The sequence below is a fragment of the Triplophysa dalaica genome, chromosome 9, assembly GCF_015846415.1.
Source record: "Triplophysa dalaica isolate WHDGS20190420 chromosome 9, ASM1584641v1, whole genome shotgun sequence".
NCBI classification, from domain to species: domain Eukaryota; kingdom Metazoa; phylum Chordata; class Actinopteri; order Cypriniformes; family Nemacheilidae; genus Triplophysa; species Triplophysa dalaica.
The window spans coordinates 17,981,209-18,003,490 of record NC_079550.1 but is presented as its reverse complement, the minus strand read 5'-3'; the positions used below and the strand labels follow the sequence as shown (position 1 = coordinate 18,003,490).

The 22,282-nt window shown below is 39.5% G+C and overlaps 1 protein-coding gene across 15 annotated transcripts in view; it reads right to left on the bottom strand.

Annotated features, from left to right (window-relative positions):
• The window catches only part of mecom (MDS1 and EVI1 complex locus), a 176,644-nt gene that overhangs the window by 69,891 nt on the left and 84,471 nt on the right, over nucleotides 1-22,282 (bottom strand). For all 15 annotated transcript variants that reach the window (XM_056756376.1, XM_056756379.1, XM_056756383.1 and 12 more), the window contains one exon: nucleotides 9,641-9,996. In XM_056756376.1, the coding sequence (XP_056612354.1) occupies nucleotides 9,641-9,996 (356 nt within the window). The remainder of the gene's footprint in view (nucleotides 1-9,640; nucleotides 9,997-22,282) is intronic.

The following is a 22,282-nucleotide window of genomic DNA, read 5'->3' as shown; positions in this document are numbered from 1 at the left end:
GTTTTATGCTGATCTTGTCTGGATTTATTGTTTTGATTCTGGAGAACTCTCATTCTTTCTCACTTTCTCCCCCACGACCGCCCTCCATCCTCAGGTTAGAGTAACTGGATCTGTTTTGCTGAGGTCTATTCTTAGTTGAGTAGGTAAGCGTGTATGTGTGTGTGTGTGTGTGTGTGTGTGTGCACGTTCAGGTTGAGTGGCATTTCTGAACTGTCTACCCCACACAGACGTTTAGAGCGAGCTAACGTAAAACATATGATAATACAGCCTGTGTCAGCTCCAATCACACAAACACACACACACAATTATTCTCCTCATCGCACGCAGACACACCAAAACTTCATACACAATTACACACAAACACACACAGTCAAACACACAGTGCTCTATTTCTGCTCATTCAGTTGCTTTAAAAACAATATCAGTGTGCATGAGAGAGAGAGAATTACTGAGTAAAGCAGAACCATTTTAAAACATCAGTGTGCAAACCAGATATTTAAACAGCATTTACAGGTTTGGTTATATTGAGAGGGCCAAAAAGGATGATATATATAAATATAGTGAAAAAAAGTTGTATAATTTAAAATGTCTCACAAATAATCCAAAACTTTACATCTAATTACATCAATAGATTTGTATGGGAGTTCATTTATGGGTTAGGAAATAGAAAACATTACTTGCCAAGTCTGAAAACAGTGGAAGTCTAGACAATCTAAACGTTAATCAAACGAAAGAATGTTTTAAAATGGTATATACAATAATAAAAAACTACACATGGTGGCATTAATAATGAAAATATTCACATTTATTTCTGGTGTGCATATAGATCAGGTGTTCTTAACATTTTTGACTACAAGGCCTTTGACTACACTGTATTCAACAGTATTCTAAGGCACCCAAGTTGCTCATAAAAACAAAAAAATGTAGAGCTGATATTAACATGAAAAGTGTTTATTCAGTTTATTATTATTCAATGAAAAAATAATAAGTATTACTTTGTTTTTAAAATGTATTTCAATGGTTAATTTGTCTAATTTTAAATTAGGCCATGGAGCCCCTGTTGAGAACCACTGAAGTAGACTGTTTCATCAGATGCACACACTGGCCCAAAATTAACTTTATTTTAGATTAATATTAATTCATATTAACATTTTATTGTCTATAAATTGTATTCAATTAATTTAAAATACTCATCAGTTATTGATTCTTTGCAGAGGTCTACCGGAAGAGAAGTTTGGGCCACATAACGTTTATGTTGTTGCGGCTGAAACCGTTTATATGAGTGACAGGTTTTCTATTATGGTGTGCAGCACAAATTGTCCATATCACCTATGCTTTGGGGATCGGAAAATGGTTTTAATGAAGAAAAAACACACTAACGTTCAAAATCTGCAAATGCAAAAAGGGTTATGTATGAGTAAGGATTAGGCTAGAATTACCTTACATTTGATTTGATGGAGAACACACATTAGTTATGAAATATTTGACAAATTGACCTACTGCTGTGTGAAAAATGATTAGAATAATATCTCTAATTTATCTCTTGAACTATGAATAATGCTCCTCTTGTGTCAAAGACCTAAACAACGCATCTCAGTATGTATTAGATCACAAACACAACACAAGCAGTACAAGTTTTTCTTATTTACTTAAATATGGCAATTTTTGTAAGAATGGCTTTACAACTTGTATTTTACAAAGGAGACCCACAGAATGCTCTGCATTTCTAACCCTCGTTCATTTCAATCGAATCAATGGGGTCTACTGTACGCAAAAAAACATGGCGAGAGACAGACAGATGTAAAAAGAAACAGACCGATGGAAAAAGAGCGAGACAGGTTGTGAATGGCCACAATCCGCCAAAAAGCAGGAATGTTTGAAATAAAGTCTTGTTCCTTCATATTACCGGCACAATCTTGGGTTACAGACATGATATTGAAAGACATGAGTCTTTTCCAACGCAACCCCGGAGACCAAAACATACTGTCAAGACTACTCAAACATGTCTGTTTGAAAACTGAACAGCTTCCAGGTCACTGGTACACATCTGCTTAGATTTTAAGTATTTTCATAATTAGGAAATTACCCCAGAAATGACTGGCAATCATGTTTTCGGTTTAACCCTGACATAAGCATCAGCCGGAGCGATTGACAACTTGACAATTTGATGCAAACATATTTCCATTAAAACTCCTGGAACATTAACGTTTGCTTGAGCTGTACAGGTTTCAGGGGTGGAAACAATTATAGGACACGTAATTCAGTGTAACGGGATTTTAGTGCTTACACTGTACAATATAAAGCAAAAGTGATTTTTGGATGTTATTAGCCGCCTCGGCGCCACGGCCGAGCGTCATGTGCATGTCATGTACAGAGTAAAACCAACGCCTTTCCTTAAAGTTCCCTCATATTATCCTGGTTAAAGATAGAGTTCACCCTAAAATAAAAATGGTTTCATCATTTTTACCATCATGTCATTGCAACTTGTAAGACTTTGTATGATGCTGATAACCGAACAAAACTGGCCACCATTTCATTGCATGGACACAAAACTACTGAGACATTTCTCAAAATATCTTCTTTTGTGTTTCAAAGAAGAAAGTCATACAGGTTTCAAACTCAATAAGGGTGCATAAATGATGACAGAAACTTTATTTGAAGTTATTTTAAGTTTTCTACAACCACTTGCCTATATTTGTAACGGAGACCTCAGCAAGTATGTGAAAAGAGTCTTTTCGAGCCCGATCAGCGGGTCTGCATTCTTGTCTGGTGTAGAAAGGAAGGCCTAAGATAGAGGCAGAAACAGGAAGAGGAAGGCTCATTTTAATGAAACCCCGCCCCCTCCTCCCCACAGAGCTTTTCAGCAGGTACACCCCCTGCACCCAAACACACACCCCTATTCTTACAAATCTAATGAGGTCGCGACCTTTAGCGGCACCCCCCTCACCTGGCATTGTGACACGTACACACACCTTACCATTGCTAAAAATGCCTTTGTCCGGACATCATTTCTATACCGACATTTTAAGTATTTAACTCCGGCTTCCCCATCCCGCGGAGAGACACGGAAAGATGCAGAGAAAGCAAAACGGGCCGTTTCGCTTTTAAAGATTAGTTGGTGAAAATTAACTTTTCGTTGACAGAAATCTAAAATTAAATTCGCAATGCTTGACATTCGAATTTATCTTCAAGAAGTGTGAAAATAAAGTTGGATAATACGACCAAGTGATGAAAGCCTATGAAAACAAACGTTTCTATTTCTTCAGAATAACATTCGCCGATGAATTATGCTCAAGAAATAAATGCTGCGTCAAATTTGGTAGGCTTCTTTAAAACAAAGTGCAAGTGAAATTCACTCAAGTCCCTCGAATACGCTTAATCTTCTTTCGAGTTCCTTCTCCGTCCCCCTGAGAACAAGTGCGTGAACGAGTGGAAACGTTCTCAGTGAATACTTTTAAACATAATGCTTCATAAAAACACATGAGATGAGTTCTAGAAGCCTCTGTGAATGGCTGGTGTGTGTGAGGTCAGTTACTCTGAGACAGGGATTAAACTTCCTTTCGGGCCATGAAAAAGAGAGGAGGAATATATATCGCGAAGGAAGAATGAGGGAAAACAAGGAGCGGATAAATATTTCTGAGGACGAATGACAGATCGAGCTGACGCCATCGGGAGACTGACAGACAGAAGGTTTCGGCACAAAAGACGGACAGAAAGAGAGAGAGGACGGAGAGCAGGATAGCAGGGTTAAAAAGAGAGGAGTGTGGAGACGGGCATGCTGTGGAGGACTAATCCCTCACCCCTATTCACACACACTCTTAATCTCCAACCACGTACACACACACACACACGGTGCTAATCTCCAACGTCCCATCTATCCGTGTTCCAAAAGGTGCACAAAAGCTCCTGGACACCCCCTCTACCACACACAAGTATACACACGGACACAAACACACTTGCATATGTGTGTGAAACATATACACACCTTCGTGGTGACACCTTTGTGGGGTCAGCACACTGACCTGCACAGATATTCAGAGCACATCAAAATGTTTAAGCTTACTACAATGGCTTTGTGTGAGTGTGTGAGAATGTGTGGTGAGGCAGGTGGTTGTTTTATTTACTACAGTCACGTGAACTCGTAACTCAACAGCTTTCATAACTTCAACACACACAAGTTAAAATGTATGATGACGGTTGACAGAGCTTCTGCTCTTTAGTGACAAACTTCCCTCATAATCTGATTGGATATTCCATCGCACGTCACACACAAAAGTAATGTTCCACACGCACAAACACAGATACAACTTTACCACAACCCCACAAAATCTACATGAAAGCTGTACAGCCAGAAATACAGTGCACACACCCAAATGCACACAACCAAATAAACACGTGCAGTGTACATTCGCAAAAACATTTCTGCACACATTTGTACACATAACCCCGAACAAACATGCACACAAAACAAATAACATTTACATAAACCTGTGTACAGGCACCCAAACAAACCAGCAAACACTTGTATAGCACACAACCACGCACATGTGCACGATGACAAACAAACACTTATATATATATATATATATATATCACGCAAACATCTTCTTACAAACAAACACACACTACACACACTTGTACAGTAAACAATCACACACACTAACACCTGGCAAACAAAACCTGTTCACTATCACACAAACACCTGGTTATGAATAAACAAACACTTGGCAAGTAGACAAAACACTAAGGTCCGTTCACATTATAACTATAAAAAAAATGGTTTTCAATGATTTTCAAAAATCATTGTTAATTCAGGAGAAGAGTGGGGTTCACACCATTTTTAATCAATTTTATTGCTGTTTTATTGTTTCTTAAAATCAAAAGTATTTGTGATCTAAAGTCATTTGCATTTTAAAGATACGTCTTATTTCTCTCTGTCAATCATTTTATGTAAAGCACCTTGAATTGCCCTTGTGTATGACATGTGCTATATAAATAAACTTGCCTTGCCATAACTATAACGATAAAGATACAGAGAACGATATCATTGGGATCACTTTCAGCACAAATTTTTCCAGCAGATGAATGATAAAACATACTGTCAGATGTTTCTAGCAGATAACGTTTGACTATTGGTGATCACAACGCAGAATTAAAGACTGTAGTGGCCAGAAAGTGGTGTGTTTATGGCAGGATATTATATATGTTATGAGTCAGCAAGCTGGCAAAATCTATGCTTTACATCCCGGACACCAGCGCACCTCAAGCCTTAAGAGAGAGCATCCAGCCTTTGCTGTCATATTTTAGAGAAAAGACCTTCGGGTATGAAAACGAAAGCACCAGCAAAAGGTCATCTACATTCATTTTAGTGACTGGGAACACTGCAGCGCGCAAGCTTAAAATAAACATGACTTTATTGTTATCGTCCGCTGGTGAGGATGCAAATATAGGTATAGTTACAGTTATTGTTATAATGTGAACGGTCATTAACACCTGGTGAACAAAACCTGTTCAATATTACACAAACAACTGATTATGAATAAACAAACACTTGTGAACACTTTTGCAGTCACACAAACACCTAATTATGAACAAACAAACAAACAAACACTTAAAAATTACACAATCACACACACAAGCACATACATTGACAAACATCTATGCACTTTCAAACACGTTACGAATAAACAAACAATGGGAATACAGTACAAAATCACACACACCAACACAATTTAAAACAGACACCTGAGCATTATCACACAAACACCTGTTATGAACAAACAAACAAACACACACACAAGCATCAAGCACAAAATCACACACTAAAACCTGGCGAACAAAACCTGTTCACTATTACACAAACACCCGATTATGAATAAACAAACACTTGTGAAGTACAAAATCACACACAGCAACACCTTTGTAGTCACACAAACACCTGATTATGAACAAACAAACAAACACTTAAAAATTACACAATCACACACCACATACATTGACAAACATCTATGCACTTTCAAACATGTTACAAACAAACAATGCGCATACAGTACAAAATCACACACACCAAGACAATTTAAAACAGACACCTGAGCATTATCACACAAACACCTGTTATGAACAAACAAACAAACAAACGCACACACGCATCAAGCACAAAATCACATATTAACATCTGGCAAACACAATCTGTTGACTATCACACAAACACTTGTGAAGTAGACACTCACACACACAGCAACACCTGTGTACTCACAAAGACTCCTTATTATGAAGAACACTTAAAAATCACACACACCAAACAATCAAACACAATCACACACACCAACACATACATTGACAAATACCTACTACGAACAAACAAACAAACTCGCATGAAGTACAAATGCAAACACAACAATACAATGACAAACAAATACCTGTGCACTATCATGGAAACACCTGTTATGAACAAATAAACAAACAAGCATGCGCCAAGTACAAAACGCACCGAAAGACAAACAAACAAACATAAATGGGAAGACAACACAATTGCATACACACAAACGAACGCTCATAGTTGTGTACAATATTTCAGCACTTGTGGCTTGAACGTGTTTCACACACACCATCTTCATCAATGCCTCCAGATGGGTTTGGTCTTTATCGTACCCTGGTGACATCACTCATCCACATGGCAGAATTGATGATGAAAGCAAACAGATCTATCTTCAGTCACATTTACCAAATCAATTTCATTTTTACAGTCTCTTGCATATTGGCATATTGACGGCTTCTCACGCGGCGGGAGGGGTCGTACAGACGAGTAGGAGCGAATGGCGGCGAGAGATGCTTAATGCCATTTACCATATTTAATGTGTCCATGCCATCATAGAATATCCCCTCTGAAAAATGAGGCACTTCATCATAAATTCTTTACAACTTATTTACTTAATGGAGAGAGTTATGGCCCGCTGTCAGCCAGCTAATTAAACATAGTGATACAGCACTGCTGCGGCACGCTGTCATCCCTCCGCCATCCCTCTCTCTCTGTGGCTTCTCAGTTTCTTAAATACATATTATTCAAGCGTGCAATAAATTACCAATGAATTAAAATTCATGAAACCCTTTTTCTTCCTTTCCATGGAGAATGATAAAGCGAGAGGGGCAGCGAGAAAGAGTGCTTGCTCAAGAAACTGTAAATCTAGCATTGGGAGACAGGAGACTTTTCAATCATATTAAAACCTAATGTTTGCACATGCAGGACTTCAGGTGTCCATGCGTAGAAGCAAGAAAAAAAATCTAGAGCATTTAAATGCTAAATATTGTGTTTTCCATCACAAAGGCAGATTTGAACCTTTCAACAAGATTGAATCAAAGTTAACCATAATTACACAGACCAACCAAACTTAAACCATGATGCCACATCCTGACGAAAACATTTCTGCATTTTTTCTAAAAAACAATCTGGAACTGGTTATTAACTTTTAAGTCACCATCGTAAATCACGACTGTAATCTGACACAAACAGACCAGAACTAATCATAAAAGAAAACATGTCATAAAAACTGAATGCATTTCGTTCAAAGCATATAATTCAAATTGCAGACCAACATACTACACATACTCCAAAAGTAATGTCAAACTATTTTAAATTATTATAAACTATCGCAAAACCACCCCGAGGCTGTCTATTAATTCACAATAGGACATAAACAGTATGCTTCGCACTTTTACCGTGGTTTCGCTGTAGTACTATGCAGTAAACAAAAGCTTGTGCTATTCAATGAGGTTAAGAATTTCTTTATCCCTCTATTTAAACTTTCAATTAGACTGATACCATCTCTAGCAACCTCTCTAGACGGGCGAAATTAGCCTAAACTGACCCTGACCAAGACGACACTCGACCTCTGGCCTGTCCTGTGACCCGGGTTCGAGTGGTGAGAGTAGTCTGACCAATATCTGATAGACAGGGCCAGGGGTGAGGGGTGCTCCGAGCCGAGTCCTAAACCTGGATAAAAGCAGGATTTATGAGCGCTGGGGTTTAATTGAGTTTGGAAAGTTGGATTCAGACTCCTCCCACTGCGATGACATCACAGGGGGAGAATTGACCACTCTAATCTTCCAGGGAGGTCATGGCGCCATTGAATAAAAAGCCAGACAGAAGCAAATTATACTGGTTATTGTGAGACTGCGGTAAACGGTGGTTAAGGGGAATGGGTAAGTGTCCGTCCTTTTGTATGTAGGGTTAATTCTTCAGTTAACCCTTCAGTGGCGTTCAGGTCTGTGAGACCCTTCTTTAATGCAAAAAATGAGCCTTAGACATATTCAAGATAAACATCGTTTTTTTCACCCATATCATACATATTTACACAAAAAATAAACGTCACATATTTTACCTATACGATTCAATAGAGGTCAATCACAAATATTATTCATTTATGTTGTCCTTGTTACTTGTAATTGGAATAAAATAAACCTGAAAAAATAACGAAAAAAGGAAATCTGTTATGTATTTTTACATTAATTTTAATGGCTGTATTGATTTAAAAACTAAATAATTCCACGTTTTCGCTAAACCCACAAACATTAGCAAAGTTACAAAAAGCTGAACACCACACAGGGGTTAAGGACACAAAAAATGAAGAATAATTGATTCATAACATGTCATGGAATAAAGACCGAGTCATATTTGTATGTTTTGAAATATTGTGAAACGCTTGGTGTGATGGTTGTCAAATAAATTCTGAATGAATCCAAAGTATTCTTTAAAGTTTGAAGAGAAAATATAAAGTATAACTCACCTGATTTAAACATGTTCATCATCTATAATTATAATCTATAAAATTAAAAATTGTATAATAAACTAGAATGATTCATTTTCATTCTTTAAAACTATAGCTGAGAATTAAACTAAACCGCGGACATAAAAAAATGTTTTTTGTGAAGTGAAAAGTTATGTGATAAAATTACTGTCAGTATCCATTAACCATTGACAACATCATTAATAAACAAACAAGAGAAGCCCTGGTGTATGTTTATTGAGGTAGATTAAAATAATATGTGACTCAAAATAGAAATATCAAAATGTAAAATATCCCAAAACAAGAAAATTGCTATTTGCTCTAGTTCTATCGCTTTTGATCATCAACAATAAAACTAAAATACATGTGCATCGTTGTCATCTTGTGTCTACAGGAAGACAAATATTCTATACACAAAAAAGCAAGTGAAGTCAACACCACCGAACTGCTTCATTCATACATTTTATTTCATTTTATTTTTAACCATAATAAATTTTAAATGTGCCAAACTGGTTAAGCGCTAAAAGGAAATCGGGGTGTTGATACAACTGGCCTAACACTGACCAATCGCCTGTCTAGTAATTGTGACTAATGGGATTACGGCAACTGTTATCTGGGGTTACTGTGAGATCACAGAGCAGAGCAAAGGTGCTCCACCATAAAACATAAAGAGCAGGGTTAATCACACCGCCTCTCTTCTGATGACAGAGAAACCCTACATCATAACAGCGGCGCACGAGCCTGTGTTATCTGCCACGCTTTTCCCCCTGACCATGTGAAGATTTTCTTATCTAGGATAAGCCTGTTATCAGACTACTGTAAGAGAAAGGATTCATCGGTTCATTATTTCATCCTACCTCCCATGCCTGGGTAGCACTTTCTGGTCTGTGCCTCAATGGTCCCTCGTAGGGCCCGAGACGCTCTCCCACCTCCAGATGCCTTCGGGCCCAGACGCCCAGGGTTCCTTTGGACACGCCCGATTCTCGGATTTCAAAGTCTGGGGGCACGGATTCGAGCCCCTCCCCTGCCAGGTACATGGATGTGTGGAATGATGGGTGGAAGGGCGAGGGGGCGAACGGGGAGACGACATCGTACGATAGGCCAGGGGAGGGAAGGTCTTTAGCAGCGGCCAGAGGTGCTGGATCCGCATCAGAGACTCTTCCAACTTCCTCCAGGTCATCAGAGGAGAAAAGGGAAAAGTCTTCGCCATCTCCTAAAGCAGAAAGAAAAAAAATCACTTTGTGAGGACTACATTGTGAGAAAACATTATTCGACACCATTTATTCATACAACAAACTTGCCTTCGTTTTTAAATTATTTTTGGTTCTTGTCTTGCTTCATGAATTAAACATTGACATTACAACTTTCTTACATTTCAACATGTTAATTATTAAAGGACTTCAGTGCCAACAAGATATATTCTGAAGTTTCAAACCCAGCACCGGGTGTAGCACTACGCACAAGCACTTTTGTTTGGTTTGTTTCCGAAAACTCGCTCTCGCGACCACATGCAACCTCCAACATGTGACCGACCCTCCGCAGATATGAGTAAATATACATAGCGCCATGTAAAATATTTGACCACTAGAGCAGTTAAACAAACTTTCCGGGAAGGGGAAAATGGTTTGTGTCTGGAAAAACAGTTAATCCAGTCTGGATATGAAAGTGTCAGGGGTGATAATCATCATCACGACCTCACCGCTCGCTTTGGATTGTTTGGATATAAGGAGGGGGAATCTCGACTCGAAGGATCCTTGGACTCGCTGTACAATTTTATGCTTCCTTATAATTCAGTCGGAAAACAGCGGATGCTGAAGTTGCATGGGTAATTATGAGCTGAATGTTGGGAGGATGTTGTCTGGTGACATATGACCTCGCGTGGCCGATGAGGGAAGTCTTTACATTGTCTGTCCTCAAATACTGTCCGCTCTGGGAGGATTGTGTATGACACGTTTGCCGACCCATCGACAGCAATGCCAAAAACTGCATGCGAGGAAATCAGAGACGGCTTTAAAGGAACACTGATAGGTCACATGACACAGAACCAAAGACGTGTTCAAGTTTTTTACTTTTATGTATTTGTACTCTATTAAATATAAGACATAAAATGCAGGTTTGAGTCTGGATTGTCATATCCCTATTCTCATCCCTCTCGTTCAACTAGTTTTACGTACCTTTTCTATCTTACCCAGCGCACCAGACCCGAGAGACTGTGACTAAAAGCTAACACACAGTGCTAGCATGTTTTACCTAATGTGCCGTTGCTAACACGCTCAGAGCTAACCTGCTGTGCGTAAGTCACGGCAGGGCTAACATGCTGTGGTTAGCATGCTGTGGCTAACATGTTGTGACAGGGAGTGGTGAGTGTTAATGAGGGCTGGGCCGCAATTCCTGCACATCTTCCTGTCTCCTCACATTCCTGGCGCTCCACGGGGGTTCTACGCGACACGTTCATGGTCATTCTGTTCAGTGTGTTATTACTCCTCATCCCATTAATGACCATCTCCAAATCTTCTCTATGTCTACTGTCGGTTTCTGTAATCTTCACTTATTAGTGTAATTTACAAGACTTGGAAAATGAAGAAGGGCAACATGAAAGGATGTCAGTCTAGTGCACACTCTTACAAAAGTAATGAATGATACCTTGTAATCTGAAGGTGTATGTTCGAATCAGTAGTGTAAAATATGCTTGTGTAAACCGTCATCACTTCTTTGATTTCAAAATTAAAATTGTATTTCATAAAAAGTTGTCATGAAAAAGAGGACTTTTTATTATGAAGGAAAATGATGGTGGGATGATGGGAGCTCCTTAAGCACCCCAGGGTGATACACCAAGAAGCTGGCCTGTACTGCCAATAGAACATTTCAGCAACTTTTAGAAAAAGCGATAAATGCAATAAAGATGCAATTTTTGTCACAATATAATTTTTATCATCCTATAGTTTTGAGAAAAGTGACCCTGAAGTTTTGAACAGTAGTGTATAGCATGGTAGTAAATTTCATGAACCTACAGTACGAGGTTTGTGAAGAAAAAAATCCCTCAAAAATATTCACGGTTGTATCATCATACATATCCGAACGAATCTGGTTTTCAGATATTGTTGATACTTCCCAGCCCCCCTCAAAAAAATAGGCTTTCTAGTAAGAGAGGTTGAAGTTCTAGTCTTTCATTGATTAGAGCAAAAGAAACATGCCAATACTTAAAATTCAGAAATTCTGTGCTATGTTGACAAGATTATTACATTATCCAGTTTCATGAAAAAAAATACTCGCATTATTTTCACTACTGTTCTCCGATGTTTGGACCCCACTAAAACCGCATTTCCTCAAAACGATACTGTAAATTCTCTCCTCTGCTCAAGATATCTTCAGCTTAATACAGACATATCTACTACCTCTGAATCACAGGTGACCGGCCTCAACTAATTCATTCCAGATGTTCTGTTTTCTGCCGTTTACAATATTTCACTTTGCAACACACGCAAACGCACACGAGCACATGAAGGCGCACTTCAAAATGACAGCTGAGGACCTGGTTAGGGCCTCCACCGCACGCCTGCGGATTCACTGAGCACGAGAGGCCGCGATGCTCGCCTGAGTGGTGCTATTTAAACCTGCCCCTGCCCACAGAGAGAGTGAAAGCTAGTTGGCCGCGGTCTTCAAACCCTGAGCTTTTAAAGGTAACTTAATCTGTCCTCTGCCAAGCCTCCCTTCCTGCCGCTCCAAATGATCGGCTTTACCCGGCCTGTTAAAGAAACCAGGGGAAAAAAAGTTACGGTACGGGACGCAAAAGAGCAGTGCAGGGGATTTCTTTAGGTCTATAAACATATATTTCTGAAAGGTAAACGGCCTTAAAGAAAAATATACTGTAGTGAAGTGCAAAACGCTGTTTATTTCTTTAAAAAGTTTGGGTATTAGATTGCAGATAAGGAAACGTGGTTTGGTGTAGGTAAGTAGTGAGGTTTTAGTGGCTTCCTTCAAGTTTTGTGAGGCCGGTTTTATATATTCGGAAATGATTGATTAGATTAGGATAAGTAAAGTTATTGACCACCGATGTGAAACGTGATGTTGTGCGAGGACTGTGAGAAACCCTGAATTTCCCATAATCTAGACCAGTTCCCGGCTCTCGACTCAACAGATAACATCAGCATGGACACAGACGGCAATTATGATGTCATAGAGACAAACGAAAGGATTGCCCAGCGCTGGAGAACATCCTCAGAATAGCACATTCTAGAATAGAACAGTGACACAACCTATAAATGTCCCAGGCAGCACTGATGTCACATACACCCAACAATCACAATCTGTGAATACTGAAGAATAGGAGCATTTCCTGTCATTTAATATAGAATAACGCATCACTTCCCGTTCCACCCGTACAGTGGCATTTAATAGCAATGGTGAATGAGCATGTTGGTCTGTAAAGACATTCATTGTTGTCCCCGACAAAGACATGTGCGTTAGGAAGAAACGCCCACAGAAGAGACGAACTGAGAGATGGAAATATATAGAAAGGAAATAAGATTGATAAGATGTCAGTCAAGAGGCAGTTTACATAAATAAACATGTGCTGTAACAATAATAACATATTCGTTAGTAATCATGTTTAATTCATAAAGAAGCTGTGAGCACGGCTGAAACAACACTGAGCAACAACTGGCAGGACACTAAACTAATTTTACAAACTAAATTATTATTCAAAAATGTTGTAATTATTCAGAAAATTATTTACAGAGAAAAACACAGAAACAGAAACAGTGTTAAAACTCCCAAGCCAAAAGCCAAATGTCTAAAGTCTAAGAACATAATAAAAAATATGAGAATGTAAAGAAAAAAATCTTTAGATATATTTTTCTTAAATAGTTATGTTTAAAACAAACTGTAATTAAAATCTTATTAAATCTGAAATACTGAAATGTGGAGTCCCATTCCAGCTAGAGTGCATGTTGTCATACTTTATTAAAATATATTACAAATATTTTAGTTTTTTAATTTTGTTAATAAAGTACTTTGCAACAATTACATTTTTACCAAAATTGTTATGTTAGAAAATTTGTATTAGTCAAAACGCATTCAAAAAAAGGAAAAACGCAAGCGTTCCTACTTTTATTCCTATACTTGCCCCCCCGCTGTTGATATGCGCCCATAACATCTGAATTACAAATGAAATACCCATTCCGCACGTATTATGAAATATAATGCATCGCTTATGGCACGCAAGTCAGTTCATTACTTATAATTTTGTGAGTAAACATCAGTGACTGTGTGTATATGTGTGTACGCATGTGTGTAGTTTTCACCTCTGCTCTGGGGTTCTGCTGTGCTCATACATCACGCGATTACTGTGGGCGGCACGGGACCCCGCGTCATTACCACCAGCATTAAAGATGATAGAACCGGCCATTAATCACCATGACAACACGCCCTAATGGAGAGGTGACCCAGTCAACGCCCGCGGACGTCGGGACGTACGCACACACACATCTACAGAACCAAAATCGGAGTACACGTGGCAGAACACACACACACCCTGCAGTAGTGTAGTCTGTAAATATAGAAACAAGGTGCTCTACGGGGCTGTGCTGAGATAGGAGTCTTTAAACGAAATGATTGAAGGAGCAGATTAAAAAAAGAAAGGATCTAAAGAAATGCTGCACCCTTTTTCTCGACTCTTTCAATCTCCGTTTACACACGCTCACACGCGCGCATACACACACCTCCTTCATGCTTAACGTATTTGACAACTCACCCCTTCGGTCTGAAAAAGCGACAAAGCAACGCTACAACAACATTTCCTACTTTCGCCAACTCCAGCACAAACGACCAATGAAACACGTCCCACCTGCTACTATTCACCGGGCACTTAAGACGGCTTCACGCTGCACCGATAAATAGAGTTTCAAACACGTTTCAACATTTCTACCTCTGTTATATTCGGATTGTCACATTCACGCTGTCCCAACAAACATACCGAAAAGGAAGACATTCAGGATGAAGCCCCTTTGAGAGACGAAGAGCTCATAGTTCACCCAAAATAAAAAGGATGTCATCATTTTACACCCTCATTTTATTCAAAACCTGTGTGACTTACGGAATACAAAGGAAGATATTTCAAGAAATGTGATTTCGTGTCTATACAATGGAAGTCAATGGAGGTCAATGTTGAATGGTTACAACCGTTCTTCAAAATGTCTTCTTTTGTGAGCCCTCAGGATTGGAATAACGCGAAAACTTGTTGGAAAAATCGTTCCTACACCAGATGAACTTGAAAGGGTTCTCCATCTCCTCAAACACGGATGGCATCCACATCAGCCCATTGTAAATGTTCACATTGTGTGCGCTTCAGGCAACTAATGACAACAGGAAGATCTGTTTTTACCGGGTCAGGATTTATGACTTCATCGAGAGACAGCCAGAGGGCTGCGAGGAGAAACCTGACCTGATAAGCAACAAAGCAATATGATGACTGTTACAAGCGCACTGGGCCTGTTTCCCAGCCGGGGATTATTTAGCCAAGACTATGACTGAAATGAATTTTCTATGGTGTATCAATATCGACTTTATTTCGTTCGCTGCCAGACCTAATCTCTTTGTCAACATCTTCCGAAACGGCAACAATTACATTGGAAACAGTTCCAGCAGGTTTGCGAACATAAATTTGCCAAAACATGAATCTATTCAAACATGGGTATGTGTAAGCCTGAAGCATTACTTAAAGCTGCTTTTCCGTCACATTTTTTCCACACCTCGGCGCTAAAACACGCGCTGACACCGATGTCAGACAGGACCGGAGCGGCTACAAACCGTTGCACCAGCCACGCCACATTCACGAGACATTCCAGCCCCGGTCCTGGCCAACAAACCCGAGACTCTGTTACCAGTCATTGTGTATACAGAATTAAGACTCGACTCTCTCACTGGCCACTGGAGACCGGCGGGACTAAATGAGTACATTTGTCTTCTCTATGGCCTGGCTGATTGGATGTTTAAAAAGAGTATGAGAGAGTGTACGAGTGTGTGCGTCTGTGTTGGTGTGTGTGTATAGAGCAGATGTAAGGCCCAGAGGGAAAGAGAAGCAATCCACACAATACTTAATTAACCCAGACACTCAATTGAATGAGAGAACTAAAGGATCTGGGTGAGAATCCTACAGACCCAAAAACACACAAACACAAACATACCGCAAGTATTAACACAATGGCTGTTCACACAATCCCTCTTCAATCACAAACACATTTTCTCAAGCGTAAGAAAAACATGGAATACATACTGTTGGTGCAGGTTGTAAAGGGGGAACAGTACGCAGATTGTCTAAATATATAAAAAGGATTAAGTGTGTTGGCCAAAATGTTAGCTAACAAAATTAACTAAAATTGTTAACATATTAACTTTTCCTATTTAATTACATTTTCTATTCAAAATTCAAAATAAGAATAAATTACTAAGATCTAGGTATTTCTTTATAGTATCCAATGATGCAATACAACTACTTTTTACATTGAATTTGACCCAAAAAAAACAAATGATAGCTAGACGTACAGTACCGTCTGAATTCAACATGGCAACAACAAATGACTACGACGTATCGTGCTTAGATTTGAAAGATTTGCCTTGTATAGATCACCCAATTCTCATTTCATTCCAAAGCTGTATGACTTTCTTCGGCAGAAATCAAAAGATATTGAGGAGAAAATAGGTAACCAAACAACATTGGACCCCATTGACTTCCATTGTGTTTTGAGACATTTCTCAAAATATCTTCTTTTGTGTTCCACAGAAGAAGACATTTCTCAAAATATCTTCTTTTGTGTTCCACAGAAGAGTCATAAGAATATTCAACATTAACTACGCAGTAACCAGTATTCCATTCTGAACAAACCCTCACTACTCACTGCTCTCACTGTGACCTGTGAGACTCACTAAGAGCGTCTTAATTAATGAGCACATTGTCTGTTAGTCATCGACTCCCTGAAACAACACTTCATTAATACACAATGCAGTGCAGACCAATTAACACTGTACAACAAGCCACGGTGTGAAACACACGCACACACACACCGGCACACGCAGATACTCTCTCACCCACACATATGCAAACATCCCAACCTCATAAGAGGCTTATTATTAATCACTGCTAATGCTAATTAATTAAAGGACTGTGTCTTTGTGTGTGCGTTTGTGTGTGTGGCAGACAGCTGGCTGTGCTATGAGCAGAGGGACTTTAACATGTTTCTCACAAGCCTGACAAATGACCTATTAATTATCTAATGTTGTCTGACAACAAGCGCTGGATAAAGATGCATGTTTGTCCGTGAGGCTGATGGAGTCACTCCGTGGAGAGAGTGAGAGAGAGAGAGAGAGAGAGAGAGAGAGGTGCTTATGTGCATGTGTGTCACACAGTGCTGTTTATTCTTCCAGACATAACAGTACACAACAGATACATGCAATTGTTAAAAAACACAGTTGAAAAAAAACTTGTCAATGAGTTAATTCTGTGGGAAAATATTAGTGTTTAGGGGTTATGGATAATTTTGTGATTTGAGAGGTGTCCTTTATTTTTGCAGCAAAGGCTTGCGGTTTGTTAACATGTTGTGTTTGGCAAGAAGTTGAACAGGGAAAAAAACCTGATATAAATCTTAGAAATACTTCATTTTTTATTCTTCTTCAGCATTCTTCATTTTTCTCATACACACCAACACACAGATGCATTTACTCAGAAATGATGAAAATCAATTTATAAATAGTTTTATAAAATGTGAACATGTATTAACATCCCCCAAAGGAGTGTTTTGTCAGAATTATCTTGCTTTTAAATTGTGTTATCAAGCTGCACTAAAGTCAAGCACACACACACACACACACACACACAAAAGGTTAATGTGGCAAAATCCTAAACCACAATCAATATCATTGACGGAGCAGTGCGGCTGCACGCATATCAACTAGAGCACTTTATAGCATTAAGAGTCCCTAACCACAGACAGCCAGCATATGGTCGCTTGCTCGCTCTCTCTCTCCCTCTCTCTGAGCCAGATGAGTTTTTATGATGCCTGGACTGTTGCATTTGGTTTAATGAGCCACAATCCCAGTCGACTGGTTATTCAGACCTGACACAACGCACAAAACACACTCACACACACAGAAATAACCTTACACAGAAGTCGAGACAAAGACACACATCCTTCTTCAACGCAACAAAATGAGAGATTTAAAGGACTAGTTCACCTTCAAATTAAAAATTGACATTATATACACGCCCTCTTGTCATTTCAAACCTGTATGAATTTATTATGTAGAACACAGAAGAAGATTGACACTGACTTGCATTGGTTTTGTGTCCACACAATAGAAGTGGATGGGAAGCAGTGGTTTATGGTTTCCAACATTTCTCAAAATATCTTCTTTTGGGTTTTGGGCGAACTATTTATTTAACCTACGCAAAAAAAGTTGATTGATTTTGAACTTGAGAGAGAAAGAGAATATATCTTTATATTTTACATAATAATGTTCACAATATATTTAACTATATGAATTTGCCACAAATTGAATACGGTATCATACATTTTCTTTATTTCCCGGCCCATTTACGTGTGAAAATTGTCATACGCTTCCATCCAAATGGCCTATATATTTTTATCAGTATGTGTGTTCTCTGAGAATCAAACCCACAACGTTTGCTGTTTGTAAACAAAATGTTTGCGTTTGTCATAGATTAAATCTAGCTGGTCGCAGTCAGAGGTGTTTCACCCTCTTCGCCATTTGATTCATATGTATCTCACACTATCTGTCCCCTGTCACAGACTGTTACCATTTGATCTGTTTTCTGTGTTTGTTTTCTTATTCTTCAGTCACGATTCATGTCCAACAGTGTGAGTCTCCTCACCTCACCTGTGTATCTTTCAGGCGGCGTTTGATGAATCACATTGATACAGTCTCAGACACACACACAAAACATCAAACACTGTCGTCATGTGACAAAGACAAAACCCCCCTAGTTATTCTTTAATCATTTTGGTACGTTGACAAACAATTACAAACATATCAGAAAACCACGGGCAGGTAAGACTCAGACACACACACACAGAGTCGCTGTGTCCCGACGCCATCCGGCCATATCCTGATTACACGGCACAGTTGTCCACATCTGAGAAATTGATCCTGTGATGGAGTGCGCGTTGTCAGGGCGACGGCCATCGCCGGGGAGACGTATTTCCATCGCTGGCGCTGCCAGCCCCGGGGCCTCGCGGGGCGCCTATCCCGCTACCAGATCATAAAGCCAAATGATAGCATATGTGCTTTGTTTAATTTTGATGTCCCAGTAATGTATTACACAATTAGATTGATTTGACAATTTCCATTACGCTTGATAAAATATTTATGGAGAGAGGTGGATGATAAGTCTTATCAAAGAGCCATCGCTCGTGCGCGCCTGACACGGCACATCCATCAGAATCAGCAGTCAGGGTCGCTAGCGTTAGCCTATTAGCTTTTATTCACCCCACAGGAACCGGGTCGCCCACGGCTACGGCGGGGAGGGGTACGTCTGACCGTTTTGTCTCTCGGACCCTGTCGTTCACCGCTGTCTTTTATTTTTCCCTTCTTACTCGATGCCGCTTCACGCCCTTGATAACATTCTCCTTAGGTCGCGTGATCTCGCTCTACATCTCTCTCCTTCTCCATCAATCTCAGTGTAGAAGTGTGGGCGCCAAATTGGTCTCATCAGTCTCAATGTTGAATGCAGATGGATTTGATTCAGAGCAGGAAGGTGGAGTCGCTCACCCCTATTCACGTACGTGCGGGTACATATACGCCCCTCCTTTAGCGCCCTAAACCCTTCGTATGGCCTCTTACTTGCCCCAAACTTTCAGATTTGCCCCCATGAATACCACTGACTAACCTTTCCTCTTCATCGCTATGAAAACAAGACGCTTTACCGTTTGAGGGCAAACTGCCCTTTTTGGCACAAATGTGACCCTGACACCCAAAAACGCAACATTATACGCCTTTACAACATATGGTCCAAACAACCCAAGCCAAACTAAACAGCTGTTGTAAAGTTTACATATAATCAACAAACCATTTTTGTTGTGTAATCCAAAATATTTTTAAGTAAACATGATGTTCAGTTAAAAAAAGGGTGCAGTGTTTTTATTTACTGGGAACTAAATTAAGCGTAAAAAAGAGGCCAAATCTCAGAAGGCAGGAACGCAAGGGATTTAAGATAATAGATATTGATTCTTCGAAAAAAGCTTATTTTTTTGTATAACGTGCACAAAACCAGAAGATGTGCACAACGTGTGGGTCCGTGTGCAGAATGCTTTTTGTGTTTTTTATAACAGATTTACTTTTAAAGACCTCTACGCAAAATGGCGCCACGTGTTTCAGCTCTCTCTCTCTCTTGCACACACACGCAGTGAGGGGCCGAGCTGCTGGCTGCAGTGTTGTTAATAAGCCTCTAAATGAACAGAATGCATAAAACATGAAGGCGGCAGTAATGAAGTGGTGCTCTGTAATTACAGCCCCTACGCCAGAAAAATGAAGACAAAATATTTGAGGAGGAATTCTGTCACCTCTGCTCTTGCTACCCACTAATCATACACACGTACACATGGCTACGCACATGGACTTCACAGGGGCTAAATACACGAGCTGGGATTTCAACAGCCCTCCTTTTTAATGAGAGCTAATTGAAAAATTACAGGCTATTGACAGACAATGAGCTCTGAGCATATGCTGTGACCGGGTAATATCCCTGCCAATTTCGTACACATGAAAATTAATAAGTAGGCTCTTGGAAGGCATAAACGCATACCTGCCGCAAATCTTTTTTACATCATGTTGTTATATCATATTGGAGGCTTCCCACTGACTTTCCATTGACTAGAATTTTATTTTCATTTTTACACCGTAACCTTCAAAATTTTCAAATTCTTCAAATACAATTTTTCAAATAAATAAATAAACAATAAATGCACTTTTCACCTTTATACGTGTAGATGTTTTTGGTAACACTTTACAAAAAGGTTGTGTTTTGTTGACATTAGTTAATGCATTAGCTAACAACAATGAACAAAGCTTCTATAGCATTTATTCATCTAGTTTATGTTCATTTCAACACTTACAAAGATATTTTTTTATAAAAGTTCTTAAAATAAAATACACAATTGTTTTGACATTAACTAAAATAAAGGGATAGTTTACCCCAAAATGACAATTCTGTCATCATTTACACGTTGTAACAAATCTGTACATTTCTTTGTTCTCTTAACCAGAAAGATATTTAGAATAATGTAGGGAACCATTCTGGGGCACCATCGACTACAATTGTAGTTTTGTTTCCTACTATTGAAGTCAATGGTCCCCCAGAACTGTAACATTCTGCCAAATATGTTCTTTTGTGTTCCGTGGAACGATAAAATGTATGTAAGGTTGAAACAACTTGAGTAAATCGTGACTACATTTTCAGTTTTTCCAACTTTTCCTTAAACAAAGATTAATAAATGCTAAAAAACTGCCCATTGTTCATTCATATTTGCTAATATATTTACTAATGTTAACAAATTCAACCTTATTGTAAAGTGTAAACATGTTTTTAATGAAAAGTATAATTGTTCACCTCTTCCTTCCTTATACCACAAGCTAACACAATGCTTGACAGTTTATCTGCACCGTAATAGCCCGAAACGACATTTTTTAACAATGAAACAATTACATCGCTGCTATTAACAATATTTATTAACTCTCTGCATGCAAACTTTGTCAGGTAATGAAAAAAGTGCTACTGGCTGCCATCTGATAATGAGAAAAAGTAATGCATTGGTTTTCATAAAACATATTTCATGTAATATTTTTGTCAAAAACCCAACAATCGAACCTTACATTAACAAGTAATTAAAAGTAACACTCCCCAAAACAACCGATGAGAACAAATGTGACTTCACAAGCAGAATCGAGGCTTCACACGCACAGACACAGACGCTGGGTAAGACAGCAGAAGAGTGATGAGGCCGGTGTGCGCTACTGTCAGAGAGACGGTTAGAGCGCGGCCGGTGTGACACCTGAGCCCCGGTGACATAATGAAGGCGGAGTGTCTGTCAGAGAGGGTCAGCGCTGATCACACGGCCCGGCGAGAGGGATCCCGCACATAATCAAACCCCCCGCATGACAAATGGCCCTGCTCCCCTGACTCTGGCATCTGACACACAGACACATCTCCACTCCGGCCTGCCGAAACATCACACACCCAACCTGTGCGTGCGTGTAAGAACACATTTCATTTCTCATTCGCCTCTGCTGTTCGTCTGCGTCCGGGAGAGGGGAACACACACATACAGATGCAGACGCTGTGTACACACTTCATCTTCAATCCCAGCTTTTATCCATCTCGTCTTACACCCACCCACCCACTCATTCAACAATCAAGAAGAGGCGTTCTCTCACAGCGCCCATAAGATGAAGACTACTTTTCCCAGGGGTCTTTGGGGCAGAATGTTAGT